The sequence below is a fragment of the Bufo gargarizans genome, unplaced genomic scaffold (assembly GCF_014858855.1).
Source record: "Bufo gargarizans isolate SCDJY-AF-19 unplaced genomic scaffold, ASM1485885v1 fragScaff_scaffold_217_pilon, whole genome shotgun sequence".
Taxonomy (NCBI): Eukaryota; Metazoa; Chordata; class Amphibia; order Anura; family Bufonidae; genus Bufo; species Bufo gargarizans.
In genome coordinates this window covers 17684-37403 of record NW_025334072.1, presented here as the reverse complement: position 1 = coordinate 37403, position 19720 = coordinate 17684, and the positions used below count along the sequence as shown (strand labels likewise).

At 44.8% G+C, this 19720-nt stretch overlaps 1 protein-coding gene and 1 long non-coding RNA gene across 2 annotated transcripts; both read left to right on the top strand.

Moving 5' to 3' along the window:
* Nucleotides 1-10780: 10780 nt before the first annotated feature.
* LOC122922340 lies at nt 10781-12082 on the top strand. Its single transcript, XR_006387127.1, has 3 exons — nt 10781-10910; nt 11772-11915; nt 12028-12082. It is a non-coding gene; the product is annotated as an uncharacterized LOC122922340 (long non-coding RNA).
* A 79-nt stretch (nt 12083-12161) lies between these two features.
* On the top strand, nt 12162-19369 carry LOC122922337 (zinc finger protein 501-like). The gene is made up of 5 exons (XM_044272913.1): nt 12162-12195; nt 12279-12402; nt 12520-12617; nt 13849-13906; nt 17136-19369. The coding sequence occupies exons 2-5, from the start codon at nt 12318-12320 to the stop codon at nt 18410-18412; spliced, it is 1518 nt and encodes a 505-aa protein (XP_044128848.1). The 5' UTR covers nt 12162-12195; nt 12279-12317; the 3' UTR covers nt 18413-19369.
* Nucleotides 19370-19720: the final 351 nt, after the last annotated feature.

The following is a 19720-nucleotide window of genomic DNA, read 5'->3' as shown; positions in this document are numbered from 1 at the left end:
GTGAACATACCCCAAACTTTTTCTTCTGTAGACGGAGGCAGGGAATTTTACATGGAACAGCTTTTCACCATATTTTTTGTAGGTGCCATCTATACACATGTTAAAAATGTCCCCTGTTAGATGCCTTTTCTCAGGTCTAAATAAATTATTTTAATCTTTCCTCGTAACTAAGACCCTCCATGCCCCCTATCAGTTTAGTTGCTCATCTCTGTACATTTTCCACCTCCAGGGCATCATTTCTATGGAATGATGCTCAGAATTAGGCCTCTTGCACACGATCATATGCCCTCCAAGACATTCGGTCCGTGAGCGGGCCATATGTCCCAGAGCGCACGGGAGCACACAGCATCATAGATTACAATGATGCTGTGCACGTCAAGCCACCCGGGGGGGCTATTGTCCCACACACTTGCAGTACAGAATGGTTTATTACATGCCATTCGTCTAACCAAAACAGTCCATCCATGCAGTGGTACTCCTCTGTGCACTTCTTGCTGTCATTCTTGTTCATTGTTGTTCTCTCGACCACCGTGACACACTACGTTGAACAGTGCTGACATCTTGGCCTAGGTACTGCTGAAGTGATAAACCAAGGTGCAAAAAGTGGCAGGAACTGGCACACTGACTAACAGGAAGCAGCCCACAATCATCCTACATGACTTTCATGTGGCTAAAACACTTTGCTTGAGTCAGGTTTTTTTTTACCCCTCCTACATGTCACAGATTGTAGCTTGGTGCATAAATATTTTATAGTTTGCAGATATTAGCTACACCTGCTACTTCCTCTATCTGCATACCCTTATGGCTTGTCCTTCTTGGTGTTGCAATTTCAATGTTCATAGTCTCCCAGCCACCTTGACCAGAGGAATAAAATGATACAGGTAATTCTCCAAGGTCTGATTGAAGCATTCCACCTGCCCATTAGACTGCAGGTGGTAAGTAGAAGAAAAGTCCATCTTAACATCCAGCAATCTGTAAACAGACATCCAGAACCAGTATATAAGCTGCACTCTTGTGTCAGACAATGTGCTGAGGTATACCATGTAAGATGTGGTCGAAGATAGGAAATGGCCCATCTTTTGGGGTGCTGAGACACGGACCCAGAAGCACGCAGAAACAAACAGAAGCCCTTTTGTGTGCTTCCGGGTCTGTGTCTCTGCATTGGAGTTAGTAAGGTATCCTGCTACCTAAGCTATTTAGACTTTACTGCAGTGAGGGGAAATCTGTTACACACTACACACTTTGGCTCAACTCAACAAAGTTGTATCTCTATAACCTGTGCGCCTCTGTTGCGAATTACAGGCATGATTGTAAAAGTGAGATTGTCAGCCATAGATTCTGCAGAAAGAGACTTGAGAAAGATAGAGAGGAAAGAGTATGATAATTTCCATCCTTGCTCAAATCACTGCCTTGCACCCATACAAACATCATTGCCACCATGACTATCATCAGGCAGGACCCCCACATCAGGGTATGCGCTTGTTTCATTGCACGACACTAGGGAGCAACGATGTGAGGAAAGCCACTGTGATTAACTGTAGCCATCAGAGCCTCCATCACTCCCATCCTCCTCTTTGGCTCTTCACATGTTCAACATGTCCATGCAACAGTGGCCTGAGAAGATACAGGGTAGCTTGATTCCCTTCATTGTACACAACACTCACAGACCTTGGGGAACACCTCCTAAACTCTCTTTCAGTCCCATTGCTACAGGTGTATAAAATCCAGCCCCTTGCCATGCGGTCTACCATTACCTCAGGTGTAATAAAAAATAGGCTTTTGCTACGCAGACTTCCATTACCTCAAGTGTATAAAATCCAGCCGATCATTATCACAGTGTACAATATCCAGCCCCTAGCAATGCAGTCTACCATTACCTCAGTGTATAACATCCATCCTTTAGCCATGCAGTCTATGATTACCATAGGTGTATAACATCCAGCCCCTCACCATGCAGTCTACCATTACCACAGGTGTATAACATCTATCCTTTAGCCATGAAGTCTGTCATTACCACAGGTGTATAGCATCCATCCCCTGGCCATGCATTCTGACATTACCACAGTGTATAACATCCATCCCCTGGCCATGCAGTCTACCATTACAGACATTGGTGACAGAATTGCTCATTGTAAAGAGTTCCCTAAATTACAGCATGGTCCTGTAATAGGATGTCACTGCTGCCACAAGTCATGACTTGTGGCATGACTCCCTGACATGTCTTCCCCCTGATGTAAATTCATGGCGACCACATGTCCCTGCACACATCTACCTTACAAGATTGATTGAAAAATTGCTCAAAACGTTGCTGCATTGCTTTGATTTCATAAAATGATTTAATTGCATATGAAATGACTACTGTCCCTCTTTCTGGATTTGTGCATGTCCCAGGCCTAAGGCTGTGCTGTGAAGGAGCCGTCTGATGCTGCTGAAAACCCTCCCCCATACGTGGCCATGTTATTTTGCAGTAAATTTGTGAGGCCATTGGTCACAGCATTTGGATCTCATCCACCTGCAGCGGCTGAACCTTGAGAACACAGCCTTAGATTGCTTGGTTCTACTTACCGGCAAGAATATTTGTTAGAATCTTGTCATCCACACTGACCAAACATATGGCCTGGTATTAGGGACCATCCAGAGAGACTTTCTCTGGCTCAAAGGGGTTGTGCCAAGATTATCCAGAGGATATGGGATAACGAGCTGATTGGTGAAGGTCCAACTGCTGGGACCCTTACTGATTGCAAGTACAGAGGTTCCCTTTCCCTGATCCCATGGAGTAGCAGGTCGGTCATGTGCCCTACTGCTTCATTTTCTATGAGCCTGCCAGAGATAGTCAATTACAACACTTGTCAATTTCTGGCAGTTCCATAAAGTAAATGGAGCTGCAGGGTGCATGCCCGACCTCCAGTCTGAGAATCAGTGGGGATCCCAGGACGGGACTTCCACCAATCAGCTAGTTATCCCCACTGGATCGAGGGAATGGAAGCCCTTTTGTCAGGATCGGTGGGGTCCCGGCGGTCAAACCTTCTTGGATGAATGTTCAATAAATGGAGAACCAATATTTACTATAAACTTCTGTTGGAAGCAAATCAGATTCAGGGCGTTAACCCTCTGATATCTCTTATGTGAGTATAACTCCTACTAGACTGCTTGAGCGCAGATGCCATGCTCAGACATTGAACATAAAATACCCCAGTAAGGGGCCTGGACCCCAGGGGAGGGGGGGGGGGGTCCAGCTAGTTCCAATTTAAATTTAAATTTTATTTTTTTTCCCTCCCATTTGTCAGTGACTTGAGTTGAACTTTATTGCGTCGCTAGAGGGGGGCAATTGATTATTCCTTGCTCCGCTGATTCCCATATTATATCTGGTATACCGGCTCTGGCTGCATTCCCCTTTAAAAGGCTCTGAGCCGCTGCGCAGAGGAACGTAGCTGGGCAGCGGCAGGTGACGTCAGACGCTGTCCGCTGCCTGCTGCCTCACGCCGCCTTCAGATTAGCGCGCCGCAGCCTGCCTGCCACTGCCAGACACAGTCAATTCTGGTTTGCAGGCTTGCAGCCAGGCGCGGCAGCAGGAACTTCTGTTCTGGCCTCTGGGAGTGGGACTGGAATCGAATCTTGAAAGAATTGTGGTGGAAGCCTGCCCAGCTGCCCTAGTGCCCTCGCCCCTCTTAGCCAGCCCAGGAAGGAGTCAGTACCGGCTCCATGCTCCAGCCTCCACTCCATCACTTATTGTTATTAACCCCTCCCTTGCCAGCCCACCAAGCCCTATTTAGCTGTGTGTTCTGCTTTGAAAAAAATGTTTAGGCCATGAAGGGGTTAATTAAGTGTTGGAGGGGGTGGGGGGGGTGTTATTGTGCATATTGTGTTTGAGATCCATTTAACAAGTTTGACAAGTTGGGTTTGAGAGTGGTTGAGTGTCATCCACAGATCCCCCATAACAGTGTCATCCACAGATCCCCCATAACAGTGTCATCCACAGATCCCCCATAACAGTGTCATCCACAGATCCCCCATAACAGTGTCATCCACAGATCCCCATAACAGTGTGTCATCCACAGACAACAGGAAGAACATGGTGTCAGCACTGCATCAAGGAAGGCTGAGCCATGCGCCCTGCATGGAGCATGTGTTCAATCTGGTTGTCAAGCAGTTCCTGAAGTCTTCCACCCATCTGCAAGACATCCTAAAAATGGCCAGGAAACTTTGCATGCACTTCAGCCACTCGTACACCGCCAAGCACACCCTCCTTGAGCTGCAGCGGCAGAACGGGTCCCCGAATATAGGCTGATATGTGACGTTTCCACTCGTTGTAATTCCACTCTCCATGTGTTGAACCGACTATACGAACAGAGAAAGGCCATAAACGATTTCTTGATGATCCAAGCGGACAAGAGTACTCCCCTGCGTAACTCCGATGTCAGCCAGTGGCAGCTCATTCATGGTGCCTGCCGTTTGCTCAGACCCTTTGAGGATACCACGTTATTTGTCAGTCGCCAGGACTACGGGATAAACAACGTCATTCCACTGCTTCATATTCTGGAACAGATGCTGGTACATCTGGCTGGATGGAGAGGTGGCGCCTACATCTCACGGCCATATGAGCTCTGCGATGGCTGAACTGGAGGAGGAGGACATTGGAGCACAAGTAATGTATAGCGAAATGGGTGGTTTTTCTACACAGGTGACAGGAGAGGAGGAGCAGGAGCAGCCGGAGGCCTGTTGCATGCTCACTTGCTTGGGTAGTGACAGCCGAATTGTCACCATTCAGCAGAGGGATGACTTCTGGCTCTCCACCTTGTTGGACCTTCGCTACTGGTCCAAAATGGGGGCCTTTTTTACACCCGCTGAGAGGGAGGACAAACAACTACTATAGAGACATCCTATGTAGTCAGTTGGCCGCTGCCTATCTGCGCCATCGTCCATCCTCTCGCAGGTCTGACCGGGGGGCCCTCTGTGCTCTCATTCTACTGCCATGGCTGCTGTGGTGGGGTGGAAAGGGGGAGGGGGTACGAGCAGTATCAGCTCCATCATCAGCAGCTTGAGTTTAGAGTCGATGATGAGCAGCTTTCTTAACCCGCCTAGTGAAGAAACCTGGACCTGGAGCAGAACCTGAACCAGAAGGTGGTGGCATACTTGGACAGCACCCTGCCACCCCACATTGAAGATCCGCTGGACTACTGGGCAGCCAAACTAGATTTGTGGCCACAACTGGCCGAGTTTGCCCTGGAAAAGCTGTCCTGCCCAGCCAGTAGTGTGGCATTCGAGCTGGTGTTTAGTGCACGGGGGCCATAGTTACACCAAGGAGAACTCATCTGTCCACCCAAAATGTGAAGATGAATTAGGCGTGGGTAAGCCAGGATTTCCACCTACCAATGCCTGATGCATCAGATTAGATCATCCATGCTGCCTCACCCAAGCCTTGACAAAAGAAACCAGTTTCTTCTGGCTACCTGCCTCAGCTACTATTCTGATGCTGCCACCCACCTGATGCCACACATCTGATGCCAAGTGCTCCTTCTTACACCCAACATCGTCAGCGGGTACTGTTATTACCACCGGCTCCCCACTCTGTCACCGGGTCACTCTGTGGTCTTCTGATGCTGCTGCCACCTCACCACTCAGGTCTCCTCATGCTGCTGCTGCCACCTCCACACTATATCACCTTGCCACTCTGTGGTATCCTGCTGTTGCTGCTGCCACCTGCACACTATGTCACCATGCCAATCTGTGGCCTCCTCATGCTGCTGCTAACTCAACACTATGTCACTGGCCACTCTGTGGCTTCCTCATACTGCTGCCACCTCAACACTATGTTAATGAGCCACTCTGTGGTCTCCTTATGCTTCTGCTACCTCAACACTATGTCATTGGGCCACTCTGTGGACTTCTCAAGCTGTTCTCCCACCCTCCCCACTCCATGACTGGGCCACTATTTTGCCTTTTTGGCCTGGTTGACATTATCATTTATCTTTTTCTGATCTGTCAGAAGGAAGGAAAAATTAGACGCACAACGGATCCTGTTTGTAGCAACTGTAAGGCCTGTATGGTCCCATCAGAATTGTCTTATGATTTGGTAGTCAAAAGCAGGAGTGGGTACAAAACACAGAAGACCTACAAATATTCCATTCACGTGTCATCTCTGTTTTAGCAATACTGATGGATTACTGATCAAATGCTGACCGAGTGAAGGCGGATGCTCCACAGACAGGATCCTTTTTTGGGGGGGTTATTGTTCTGACGGATCAGAGGAAGGTAAAAATAATCAGTGACGTTAAACATAAACTTACTGCTGACCCCCTCTCCACTCTGTCGGGGGCTCTACTTGTATAAGCGTTTAATAGAACAGGTTCTGTAGACATCTATGTGGAATCAGCTGATGACGGTGTAAAAGGAGTGCGCTTTTTCATGCTACAGTAGGATCTTGGGCCTCTGCATGGTTCTTTATACCTAGTGCTAACATCGACCTGTAAGGCTGAGTTCACACATTGTCAGTTTTGGCCCCGTAACTGCCCAAATAAGCGGTGTGCAGTGATTGTAAGAGTGACGCCTGTCATGTGCGTGTCATACTGACTCTCAGTATTGTTTCACTACCACAGCAGACTCCCTATATGTGTTACTGCGAGGCACAGTGTTCTACGCCACTATAAAGGCTCTCTGCAGCCAGGAAATAGCATTTTTTTAACGTGATTCGACGCAAATAAATTCAGATCAAATCTTTTTGTAAAATTCGGTGAACCAGCCAGATCGAAATTGAGAAATTCGCTCATCTCTAATAATCATTTCATCGTCTCTGAAAATGTCTGAACTGAATAAGAGTATAAATTTTTTTTTCTTGTACTGTGACCTGACAGCGCGTGTGTGTGGGGGGGGGAAGAGGGTAACAAAAACTGTCAAATTGAGAAATTTAAATACAAATTTTATATTTGTATCACTATGAAATTGAGCTGAAGCCAAAAAAAAGCTAATAAACAGAAATAAAGCAAAAAAGGGAAAAAGATTACCGTATTTTTCGCTTTATAAGACGCACCCGATGAGAAGACACACTCCAGGTTTAAGAGGAGGAAAATAAGAAAAATATTTTTCATCAGACCTCATATCATATCCTCAGATCAGACCCTCATAAATATCAGGACATCAAATCAGACCTTATATCAGCCCATAGTGAGACCCCCATCACACCCCCATCAGATTAAAATAAAAAACATCTCTTACCTGTCCTGCACCGCGGCTCCTCTCCACCTCCGGCAGAAGTCGAGCTCCCCTGTCTTCCCGGCCTGCGCTGAACTGTCACCTGATTGTGTGCAGCGTCAGGTCATACTATGAAATTGCTGTAAGCGGTCAGGACAGTGCAGCGCCGGCCACAGGAATGAAGACCGGGAGGGTAAATATTACAAGCGCTTGCAGCGCTTCACTCTCTACTCCCGGCACCTAAAGCAAGTGAGCGCTTCCATAATGGAAGGGAAAAATGGGGGGGGGGGGGTGCGTCTTATAAAGTGCAAAATACAGTATATACACTACTCACAAAAAGTTAGGGATATTTGGATTTCGGGTGAAATTTTTGGAAAACGTAAAAAGTTCCGGCTCCAGTGATATTATATCATAAAAGTAGGGCATTTAAGTACACTCGTGGCTTTTGAGTTTTGAGAATTACATAAATATTGGAAATTGGAAAAGTTGCTGCTTAAGTTTTTATAATAACAATTTGCATATACTCCAGAATGTTATGAAGAGTGATCAGATGAATTGCATAGTCCTTCTTTGCCATGAAAATTTACTTAATCCCCCAAAAAACTTTCCACTGCATTTCATTGCTGTCATTAAAGGACCTGTTGAGATCATTTCAGTAATCTTGTTAACTCAGGTGAGAATGTTGACGAGCACAAGGCTGGAGATCATTATGTCAGGCTTATTGGGTTAAAATGGCAGACTTGACCTGTTAAAAGGAGGGTGATGCTTGAAATCATTGTTCTTCCATTGTTAACCATGGTGACCTGCAAAGAAACGCGTGCAGCCATCATTGCGTTGCATAAACATGGCTTCACAGGCAAGGATATTGTGGCTACTAAGATTGCACCTCAATCACCAATTTATAGGATCATCAAGAACTTCAAGGAAAGAGGTTCAATTCTTGTTAAGAAGGCTTCAGGGCGTTCAAGAAAGTCCAGCATGCGCCAGGATTGTCTCCTAAAGAGGATTCAGCTGCGGGATCGGAGTGCCACCAGTGCAGAGCTTGCTCAGGAATGGCAGCAGGCAGGTGTGAGCGCATCTGCACGCACAGTGAGGCGAAGAATTTTGGAAGATGGCCTGGTGTCAAGAAGGGCAGCAAAGAAGCCACTTCTCTCTAAAAAAAAACATCAGGGACAGATTGATCTTCTGCAGAAAATATGGTGAATGGACTGCTGAGGACTGGGGCAAAATCATATTCTCCGATGAAGCCTCTTTCCGATTGTTTGGGGCATCAGGAAAAAGGCTTGTCCGGAGAAGAAAAGGTGAGCGCTACCATCAGTCCTGTGTCATGCCAACAGTAAAGCATCCTGAGACCATTAATGTGTGGGGTTGCTTCTCATCCAAGGGAGTGGGCTCACTCACAATTTTGCCCAAAGACATAGCCATGAATAAAGAATGGAACCAAAACACCCTCCAACAGCAACTTCTTCCAACAATCCAACCACAGTTTGGTGAAGAACAATGCATTTTCCAGCAAGATGGAGCACCGTGCCATAAGGCAAAAGTGATAACTAAGTGGCTCTGGGACCAAAATGTTGACATTTTGGGTCCATGGCCTGGAAACTCCCCTGATCTTAATCCCATTGAGAACTTGTCGTCAATCCTCAAGAGGCGGGTGGACAAACAAAAACCCACTAATTCTGACAAACTCCAAGAAGTGATTATGAAAGAATGGGTTGCTATTAGTCAGGAATTGGCCAGAAGTTGATTGAGAGCATGCCCAGTCGAATTGCAGAGGTCCTGAAAAAGAAGGGCCAACTCTGCAAATACTGACTCTTTGCATAAATGTCATGTAATTGTCGATAAAAGCCTTTGAAACGTATGAAGTGCGTGTAATTATATTTCACTACATCACAGAAACAACTGAAACAAAGATCTCAAAGCAGTTTAGCAGCAAACTTTGTGAAAACTAATATTTGTGTCATTCTCAAAACTTTTGGCCACGACTGTAGAAGCAGCAATGGTGATGTCCTCATCTCAAACTATTTACTGTCTGACTTATTGTCTGCTGAGGCATGGCATCCCACTCTTTTTGAAGGGCTTCACTCAGGTCATTGGGGTACATCAGGTTCTAGGGTACAGAGTTACGAGCCTCTACATGGCTGATCCCATAGGTTTTCAATGGGATTAAGGTCTGGAGAAAGTGCAGGCCACTCCATTTAAGGTCCACCAGTCTCCAGCAGCCATTCCCTAATGATGGGACCTCAATGTTCTGGCGCATTATCCTCCATGAAGATAAGATTAGGTCTGTGTTGTTCATGCAGAGGCACAATGACTGGAATAATGTTGTTATTCAAGTAGTATGGGCTCATCACTGTATCATTCACAAAGTGTAGGGCAGTTCTGTATTCACTTGACAAACCTGCCCACACTGTAACTCCACTAAAGGCTCGTCTGCTGATAATAGTGGCTGATGCATAGCCCTCTCCTTGATGTCTCTAACATCATTGGCAGCCATCATTTCTGCTCAGCGTGAATCGACTTTCATCAATGAACAGCATTGAAGACCACTGGTCCCTCGTCCAGTGTAGATGCTCCCGGGCCCATGCAAGACGATGACGCCTGTGCCTGCTGGTGTGGTCAGGTACCCTTACAGGTCGTTTAAATGTAAATGTTCTTGAATTGTCTGACATGACACTTGGGTGCCTCTCACCTCCCTTAAATGTGCCTGGAGTTGCGTGGCATTCATAATCTGGTGGCCAAAGGACGTCCACTTCTCTTCCTTTCTGTGACTCTTCCAGTCTCTCTGTATCTCTGATACAACCTGCTGATGACACTCTGTGACACTCGAAGCTCAGTGGCCACTTCCGTCTCAGAACATCTTGCTTGAAGCCTCGTCAATGGTGAGGTACTGTTGATCAATTGTTAGGTGTCGTCTTGGTCTCATAATGTCAAAATGTGAACAGCATGATGAGGAGGACTGTTTAATACCAATTCTAATTGAACCAGGACATTTACTGGGCAATAGGTTAGAGGGCATTTTTGGTTCAGCCTGAAATTTCACCCACAAGTCAAATATCCCTAACTTTTTGTGAGTAGTGTATAAGTAGGGGCAAGGTTATTATTAATCTACGACTATTAAAACGTACTGGTACCTTTTGAAACAAGCCGAGTTCAGTTCCAAGTTTTAACCAAGTAGTTTTCCACTTTAAAAATCAACTACCGAAGTTATTCAACGACATCTCGTGCAAACAACTGACTTCAGCTCATCGGAGTCCATACACTTTAATGCTGTACGGAGACAGATCCCTCCGTACAGCAATAATCCAACGTTTTGAGCAAAGTGACTTTGGATGTAGCATCTGAAGCTCACGTCGCTGATCCCTAATCCTAGTCATTACAGCAGTGATCTCTGTGAGAGGAGCAACTGCAATCTAGACACAACCTAAAGATCTTATATCCTGGTGACTGCAGGACCTTTGATGATGTCATGGTCATGTGATCAGTCACATGAGGGGAGGAGCAAAGGGGGAGGTTTTTTACTGTTCAGCACTTCCTGTCATGTGACTAGTGTGACATCATCGCAGGTCCTGCAGCCCCTAGGAGGTAAGATCTGCAGGTCAGTTATTGGTCGGGGGATGTGTGACTTGGTTCTGGGTTTATCAGAATGCGGTAGCACCAGACTTGAGGTCTACAAGAACCGTCCTGCTAATGTCTTCTGAAGATTAGAGAAATACTTCCGGGTAAAGAGATTGGGCTGGAAGCTGAGATCTGGCTGCTGTATGTGGTACAATGCAGTGTTATCCTGTATGAGGGTGCATTCACACGATCGTAGGTATTTTGCAGTCTGCAAAAAAAAACGGATGTCATCCATGTGGCGTTCGTGTTGCATCCGGACCCATTGTAACAATGCCAATCCTTGTCAAGAACAGGACATCTTCTATCTTTGTGGGTCTGCAGAACGGACATACGGATGCAGACAGCACGCGGTGTACTGACCGTTTTTTTGCGGACCCATAAAAATGAATGAGTCCGTGTGCGAATGCAAAAAAATGCAGATCAAATGCAGAGCAATTATATGGGGGCCTAGTGCTGTACTATCTATATAGCAGGGGCGGCCAGCGGAGTAACATATTTTGGTCAACAGCTCGGAATCAGTAGTACAGATTTCTGCCCATACTGACAGGGTAGCCGGTAGGTCACTACTTGTTTAACGACCTTTTACACCGGCAGACAATAGCAACAAATGGTCACAGGAACAAGTATCTGATTGGTGGGGGTTCGACCTCTGGAACCCCTAGAGATCACAGGAGTGAACTTAGCAGCAGTCACATATGTGCCCCACCTCTATGGAACTGACAAAGAGAAGACAACTGCAGTGGTATACAGTTGAATGGAACCATGGCATGCATTTATGACCACCACTCCATTAATTTCCAGGTGACTGGATCCCCAATTAGATACTTATTCTATATCCATAGAAGTAATAGGATCTTCTGATGGGGCAACTCCTTTCATAATATCCAGCCCTTGAAACACTTTTCTTCATGTGAGATGTTCTTTCAAATGTGATTTTTCTCTCAGTCCTCCTTGTTTCCCTCAAGTTCCTTAGGTTCAGGACTTTCCTCTTTTGAAAGACAATGGTCCTTTCCATCAATGACCCACCAAGGATGGAGAAGGACAGAAACCTCATGGCTGCGAGGATATTAGACCTCACCCTGGAGATCATCTCCTTGATAACTGGAGAGGTGAGAGCTTCACATGACATCACTCTTATCTCTAGTAATAAACCAGGGAAATGACTGGAAAGGTGAAGGATTCTTAGAATCTCTGTAGTGATCGGCGTCTCCCCATATACAGGATTACACAGTAGTGAAGAAGTCATCTGGTGAGTGTGTGACACCCCGTGTGTCAGGAGGACGGAGCAGGACCCAGAGCCCCATCACCGAGCCTCCACCTTATTCCCTGATACATGAGCAGAAGATCCTAGAACTTACCACCAGGATCACTGAGCTGCTGAGCGGAGAGGTGAGCGCTGCTGGGAATGCTGGGACATTATACAATAACGCCAAGGGAGGGGTCTGGTAATGACTGTGTCCTTGTGTTGTCAGGTTCCTATAAGGTGTCAGGATGTCACTGTCTATTTCTCCATGGAGGAATGGGAGTATTTAGAAGGACACAAGGATCTGTACAAGGACATCATGATGGAGAACCACCAGTCCCTCACATCACCGGGTAAGAGGAGACCTTCCATGACTGTAGAGGAGAGAACAGTTTTGAGGGTCAGATTCCTCCATCATCTGATCATCACATATAGACAATGTATTCAGTCACTGTGTGTTTTTCCTATAGATGGATCCACTAAGAGAAATCCACCAGAGAGATGTCCCAGTCCTCTGCATTCCCAGGACTGTCCAGAGGAGAAACCAAATGTCCCACTGGATCATCAGGTAGATGAAGCTGAGGTTTCTACAAATCCTCTATAGACTGATGTAATGGAGCAGCGCAGTATACAATACGCTCCATTGCATCTTGCATCTGGCTGTGGTCGGTTGTGATTGCAAATGGTTTTCTGGTTTGATAAAAGGCTGTGGTAAAGGGAATCTGTCACCTCAATTACTACTATTAACTGCAGTACTTCTGACACTGACCTCCAATCAGTACTTTATCTGTCTATCTTTCCCCTCAGCCCATCCGCCATGCTCCTGCAAAGCTCTAAAGTAAGTTATTGAGATAATTTATGAGCTTCTGTTCAGGAGGTCCTCTCCATTATGTGCACAAGCTCATAAGCCCTGACAGTGTACTGCAGTGGCACAGCATGGGGACAGGGGGGTAGTATTGCTAGATAAAGTACCAGAGTTAATAGTGTTTAATTCCCCTTAAAGGGTTGCCCAAGAGACCTTACCACATATCCACAGGAAAGGTCATAAGTGTCAGATCTGTGAAGCGCCAACCATTGTGACTCCCACCTTTCACTGGAATAGGGTTTCCATATTTCCTGTCTAAATTGAGCAGCGTTTGAATATTCTAGGTATCGAAGTCTAATGGACTGCCAAAGAGAAGAGTTATACGTGCTGCCCCTCCAACCAAAGTCTATGGGACTGCCTATGAGAAATCCAGTGCTTGGCTATCTCCAGCAATCCCTTAGAGTTGAGTGGAGCAGCAGTGCACATGCTTGAACACGGGACAGCTCACCGATCAGACACTTGTCACCCATTCTACTGAATTCTTGATCCCCTTTCAATGTAGATTTAATCTTAGGATAACAGCACAATGCCCACCAAAGTAAAAGATCAGCATCAAGAGTGATAAGAGGCCTGGAGATCTCTTGAGAAGACGACCTATCCAATATGAGACCTGATAAAACTGTACAAATATATAAATGCAAGAAGGTTCAATCTCTAGCGCTGATAAAAGGCTTCTTTACTGTAAAAGCGATGACGTTACTGAAAAATTTAAGAACTGGAGGTGATGAGCACAGCGTCTTCTCCAGGATAGGATCAGGTCGCACTTGATGTGTAAAATACTTGGCTGAATGTTGATCCTGTCTGATCACCACGTGAGGAGATCCTTCTCCTTCACAGCAAACTGGTATATGTCTTCTAGGGGTGTTTGATCTTTGCCTGGATATAAGAAGAACTTCTGGTGGAGTATAGTTTTCTTTTTTCTTTAATTTTTCAGGAAAGTTATGGCGGAATGACGAATGAACTTGAAAAATCTGCATCTATTTCAGTGAAAGGTAGGAGCCTTTCGTAAATCTTTTTGGACTGTAAATGTCTTTATTAATGGTAAACTGATAGAAAGTTCAGAGAATCAAAGAGCAGCTAATATCAAGCATGGACAGCAGCTAGACGGGCTGGGGACAACCCTTTTACCCTTGACAGCAACGAGGGATATGTGTGCAGACAGCGTATCACACCCCTTATATACCCACCGAGGGATATGTGTGCAGACAGCCTATCACACCTTATATACCCACCGAGGGATATGTGTGCAGACAGCCTATCACACACCTTATATACCCACCGAGGGATGTGTGTGCAGACAGCCTATCACACCTTATATACCCACCGAGGGATATGTGTGCAGACAGACTATCACACACCTTATATACCCACTGAGGGTTATGTGTGCAGACAGCCTATCACACACCTTATATACCCACCGAGGGATATGTGTGCCGACAGCCTATCACACCTTATACAGGTCCTTCTAAAAAAATTAGCATATTGTGATAAAGTTCATTATTTTCTGTAATGTACTGATAAACATTAGACTTTCATATATTTTAGATTCATTACAAACCAACTGAAGTAGTTCAAGCCTTTTATTGTTTTAATATTGATGATTTTGGCATACAGCTCATGAAAACCCCAAATTCCTATCTAAAAAAATTAGCATATTTAATCTGACCAATAAAAGAAAAGTGTTTTTAATACAAAAAAAGTCAACCTTCAAATAATTATGTTCAGTTCTGCACTCAATACTTGGTCGGGAATCCTTTTGCAGAAATGACTGCTTCAATGCGGCGTGGCATGGAGGCCTGTGGCACTGCTGAGGTGTTATGGAGGCCCAGGATGCTTCGATAGCGGCCTTAAGCTCATCCAGAGTGTTGGGTCTTGCGTCTCTCAACTTTCTCTTCCCAATATCCCACAGATTCTCTATGGGGTTCAGGTCAGGAGAGTTGGCAGGCCAATTGAGCACAGTAATACCATGGTCAGTAAACCATTTACCAGTGGTTTTGGCACTGTGAGCAGGTGCCAGGTCGTGCTGAAAAATGACATCTTCATCTCCATAAAGCTTTTCAGCAGATGGAAGCATGAAGTGCTCCAAAATCTCCTGATAGCGGCTGCATTGACCCTGCCCTTGATAAAACACAGTGGACCAACACCAGCAGCTGACATGGCACCCCAGACCATCACTGACTGGGGACTTGACACTGGACTTCAGGCATTTTGGCATTTCCCTCTCCCCAGTCTTCCTCCAGACTCTGGCACCTTGATTTCCGAATAACATGCAAAATTTGCTTTCATCCGAAAAAAGTACTTTGGACCACTGAGCAACAGTCCAGTGCTGCGTCTCTGTAGCCCAGGTCAGGCGCTTCTGCCGCTGTTTCTGGGGAATGCGGCACCTGTAGCCCATTTCCTGCACACGCCTGTACACGGGGGCTCTGGATGTTTCTACTCCAGACTCAGTCCACTGCTTCCGCAGGTCCCCCAAGGTCTGGAATCGGTCCTTCTCCACAATCTTCCTCAGGGTCCGGTCACCTCTTCTCGTTGTGCAGCGTTTTCTGCCACACTTTTTCCTTCCCACAGACTTCCCACTGAGGTGCCTTGATACAGCACTCTGGGAACAGCCTATTCCGTCAGAAATGTCTTTCTGTGTCTTACCCTCTTGCTTGAGGGTGTCAATGATGGCCTTCTGGACAGCAGTCAGGTCGGCAGTCTTACCCATGATTGCGGTTTGGAGTAATGAACCAGGCTGGGAGTTTTTAAAAGCCTCAGGAATCTTTTGCAGGTGTTTAGAGTTAATTAGTTGATTCAGATGATTAGGTTAATAGCTCGTTTAGAGAACCTTTTCATGATATGCTAATTTTTTTAGATAGGAATTTTGGGTTTTCATGAGCTGTATGCCAAAATCATCAATATTAAAACAATAAAAGGCTTGAACTACTTCAGTTGTGTGTAATGAATCTAAAATATATGAAAGTCTAATGTTTATCAGTACATTACAGAAAATAATGAACTTTATCACAATATGCTAATTTTTTTAGAAGGACCTGTATACCCACCGAGCAAGCTCGGCACACATGACTTCCTTCATAAGCTATAATCTGCCGACTGTGAAAGTTGGAAGTGGTCAGAATAACGTGACTCGACCATGGATAAGTACATTACCAGCATATTCTCATAGTAACAAGTCAAATAACAGTTCAGCATTTCAACCTTGGTGATTTTGCCACTGTAAGTGGTCCTAGGGAATAGTGGGATCTTTTCGACTAGCATAGAAATTCCCCAGTTTCCTATTTCTCATATCGCTGAAGGGCCTTTTCCATGTGTACCCCAATCAAAATACACTGGTTCCCGCGCAGGTCTATTCTCTTGAATGGGACTGAGCTGCACATAGACCAGCAGTGCCTTTGGCCTAGGAAGAGGCTGCAGCGCTCACATGGGCCTCTTCAAACAGCCAGGAATCGAATCCCCACCGATCAGGTGTCGATGAAGTATCCTGACTATAGGTCAACAATATTCTGTTCCCAGAAAACCCCTTTAACCATCAGGTTCGCAAAAATAGTTCTGGATAATCCTCATATCCACTGCTGGACATTGGTTCTCAGGCCATCTACCACACCAGGGTAGGCGTCATTACATCTGGGTTGTAAAATCAAGAATCTTGTGCAATATACCTTTGGGTTGAGGTTATATTTGTGAATTAGAGCTTGTTTAATTGTATTTTAGTTCTCTTTCTGGTTTCTCTCACTATAATGGGGACCGGCGTATTTGCCTAGTAATGCTCGTTAGCGATGATCTTGCTGTGTAAATGCACTGCCGATTACCCGATGAACGAGCGTTTCACAACGTTCATCGGGTAATTGTGTCTTTTGTGCAGCACAAAAGATCATCGTTTCCCCAGTGGCAGATCGTGCTGTGTAAACACGATCTGCTGCCGGGAAACAACGAGACTGTATGGGGAAGAGCGATGGCATTAGCTATCGCTCCTTCCCATACTCTGAAGGAGCTGGCGGAGATCAATGCATGTAAATTCTTTGGTCTCCTCCGCTAGCGATCAGCAGATTGTCGGGAAGGCACGCTTGTGAGAAAACATCTGTCCAGGGATGCTTGATGTGGGTTTGACTAGTCTGGGTTTTTCCATGTCCAATATACTTTGTGTCTTTGCTTATTCGATTTGTTAATTTTAAAAAATATATATATATTGAGAAAACAAAAAGATTTTTTTCCTTTTTCCAGATGAGGACACAAAAGATTTCCACGGACATCTCCTTTCATCTGAAAAAGTAGAAGATAACAATGTCACACCAGCTAATGTACCCTTAGACCTTCACAGCAGAGATCTATCTACCGATACCGTTGGTCACAAGAATCTTTTGTCTAGTCAATCACAGAGTCACTCTAATGAAGCTTTGCATGAAATAATTCACAGAGATGAAAGACCACTTTCAATTTCAGAATGTGGAGAGTATTTTAGTCAGAAATCAAATCTTGTGGAGCCTCAAAGACCTCCCACAGGAGAGAAGCCATTTCCATGTTCACAATGTGAGAAGTGTTTTAGGAAGAAATCATATCTTGTGAAACATCTAAGAGTTCACACAGGAGAGAAGCCGTTTTCGTGTACAGAATGTGGGAAATGTTTTAGCCAGAAAACAAACCTTATGGAACATTCAAAAATTCACACAGGTCAAAAACCATTTTCATGTTCCGAATGTGGCAAAAGTTTTTGCAAAAGATCTGCTCTTGTTAAGCATGAGAGAACTCATGTAGGAGAGAAGCCATTTTCATGTCCAGAATGTGGGAAATGTTTCAGTCGGAAATCAAATGTGGTAGAACATCTAAGAGTTCACACAGGAGAGAAGCCGTTTTCATGTCCTGATTGTGGGAAATGTTTTGGTCAGAAATCGGCTCTTGTTACTCATCAAAGAACTCACACTGAGAAGAAGCCATATTCATGTCCTGAATGTGGGAAACGTTTCCGTCAAAAATCACATATTGTTAAACATCATCAGAGAGCTCACACAGGAGAGAAGCCATTTTCATGTCCGGAATGTGGAAAATGTTTTAGTTCCCAAGAAAATCTTGTGAAGCATCGAAAAATTCACACAGGGGAGAAGCCGTTTTCATGTTCAGCATGTGGGAAATGTTTTGGTCGCAAATCGGTTCTTGTCGAACATCTGAGGACTCACACAGGGGAGACACCATTTTCTTGTCCTGAATGCGGGAAATGTTTTAGTCAGAAAAGAAATCTTGTAAAACATCGAATAATCCACACAGGGGAGAAGCCGTATGCATGTTCAGAATGTGGAAAAGGTTTTATCGACAAATCATTTCTTGTTGAACATGAGAGAACTCACACAGGGGAGAAGCCGCTTTCGTGTCCTGAATGCGGGAAATGTTTTGCCCATAAATCAGCTCTTAATAGGCATAAGAGAATTCACACAGGAGAGAATCAGTTTTCATGTCCTGATGCGGCAAATGTTTTAGTCACTAATCAAGTCGTATGGGACATCTAAGGGCTCACACAGGAGAGAAGCCGTTGTCATGTTCAGAATGTGGGAAATGTTTTGGTTGGAAATCGGTTCTTGTTGAACATTAGAGAACTCATACAGGAGAGAATTTATTTTCAGGTCCTATTGTGGGAGATATTTTTGACAGAAATAAAAGCTTATGAAACACCTAAGAGTTCCCACAGGAGAGACACCATCTTCATGTTCTGAATGTGGCAAACGTTTTAGCCACAGAGCAGGTTTTGCCAAAGATCAGAGAACTCACACAGGGGAAATGTAAGAACTGTTGCCGGTCTGCGGCTTTAGTTTAAAACCTGCAGCCTAAGTATTACTCAGAAGACCTGTGCCGAGTTATTCCAACATTGAGTTTAGTCACTGCCACTGTTCCACATCAGGACCGCAGCTACAATACATAGGCGCCATTCTGCGCTAATGACTGATTTCTTTTATGACAAAACAAAGCTGTTTGCTACGTAGAAGGGGAAAGCAAAGGGGGTTAATTCACACTTCAGTACGACAATACCAAAGGATAACCGTCTCCTTACTGATCAGTATTACAGACCCTACTTTTTTTATTTTGGGGTTTATTTCCCATCTGTATGATTCCACATCGCAAACTACACGTTATCAAAAACTTGGTAAAATTTACACGTTAATTAAAGGAACTCTTTGGACAATGTAGGACCCATTAGATGTGGACTAAAGCAAATCCAAGCAGTAGAGAAGCTATAGTAGAACTGGAAATGAGATTGTGTCTGTTTTTGAGCAATTATTACCATTGACATTGCAGAAACTTGTGCTGGAAGTGATTCCTGAAATGTAGATACAATGTAAGAAATAGAAGTTTTCGGTCTTAGAAGAGTTCACTTCATCTTCAATCAGTGTGGTCATTTTATAATACAGAGTGTTTTCTCATATAGTTAGAAAATAAGGTAGAAAAAAGACTTGTATCCATCAAGTTCAGCCAAGGGATGGGAAGGGGGGGGGGGGGGTGGGGGTGAACGACGGTAATCAAAATTCTACACATTTACATAAGCATTAATGTGATTGTCTCAATGATCCTAATTAAAATGATATTCTAAGCCATTTCCTAATGTATTCTATTTTTTCTAACCATTCAAGCTTTCCCTGGCAATTGGTTTACGAGGGTCGTTTACGAGGGACGTTGATAAAGTATCTGCTTGGTGCAAGTTATTTTTGTCAGTAGTAGGTAGAACGCACTCAACTGAAATGATTCTGATGCTGCAACTTCTATATGTTCTGCATAATGCCCCATTATGTGTCACGGCCTTTGGTCTGCGCCGTGACACGGTT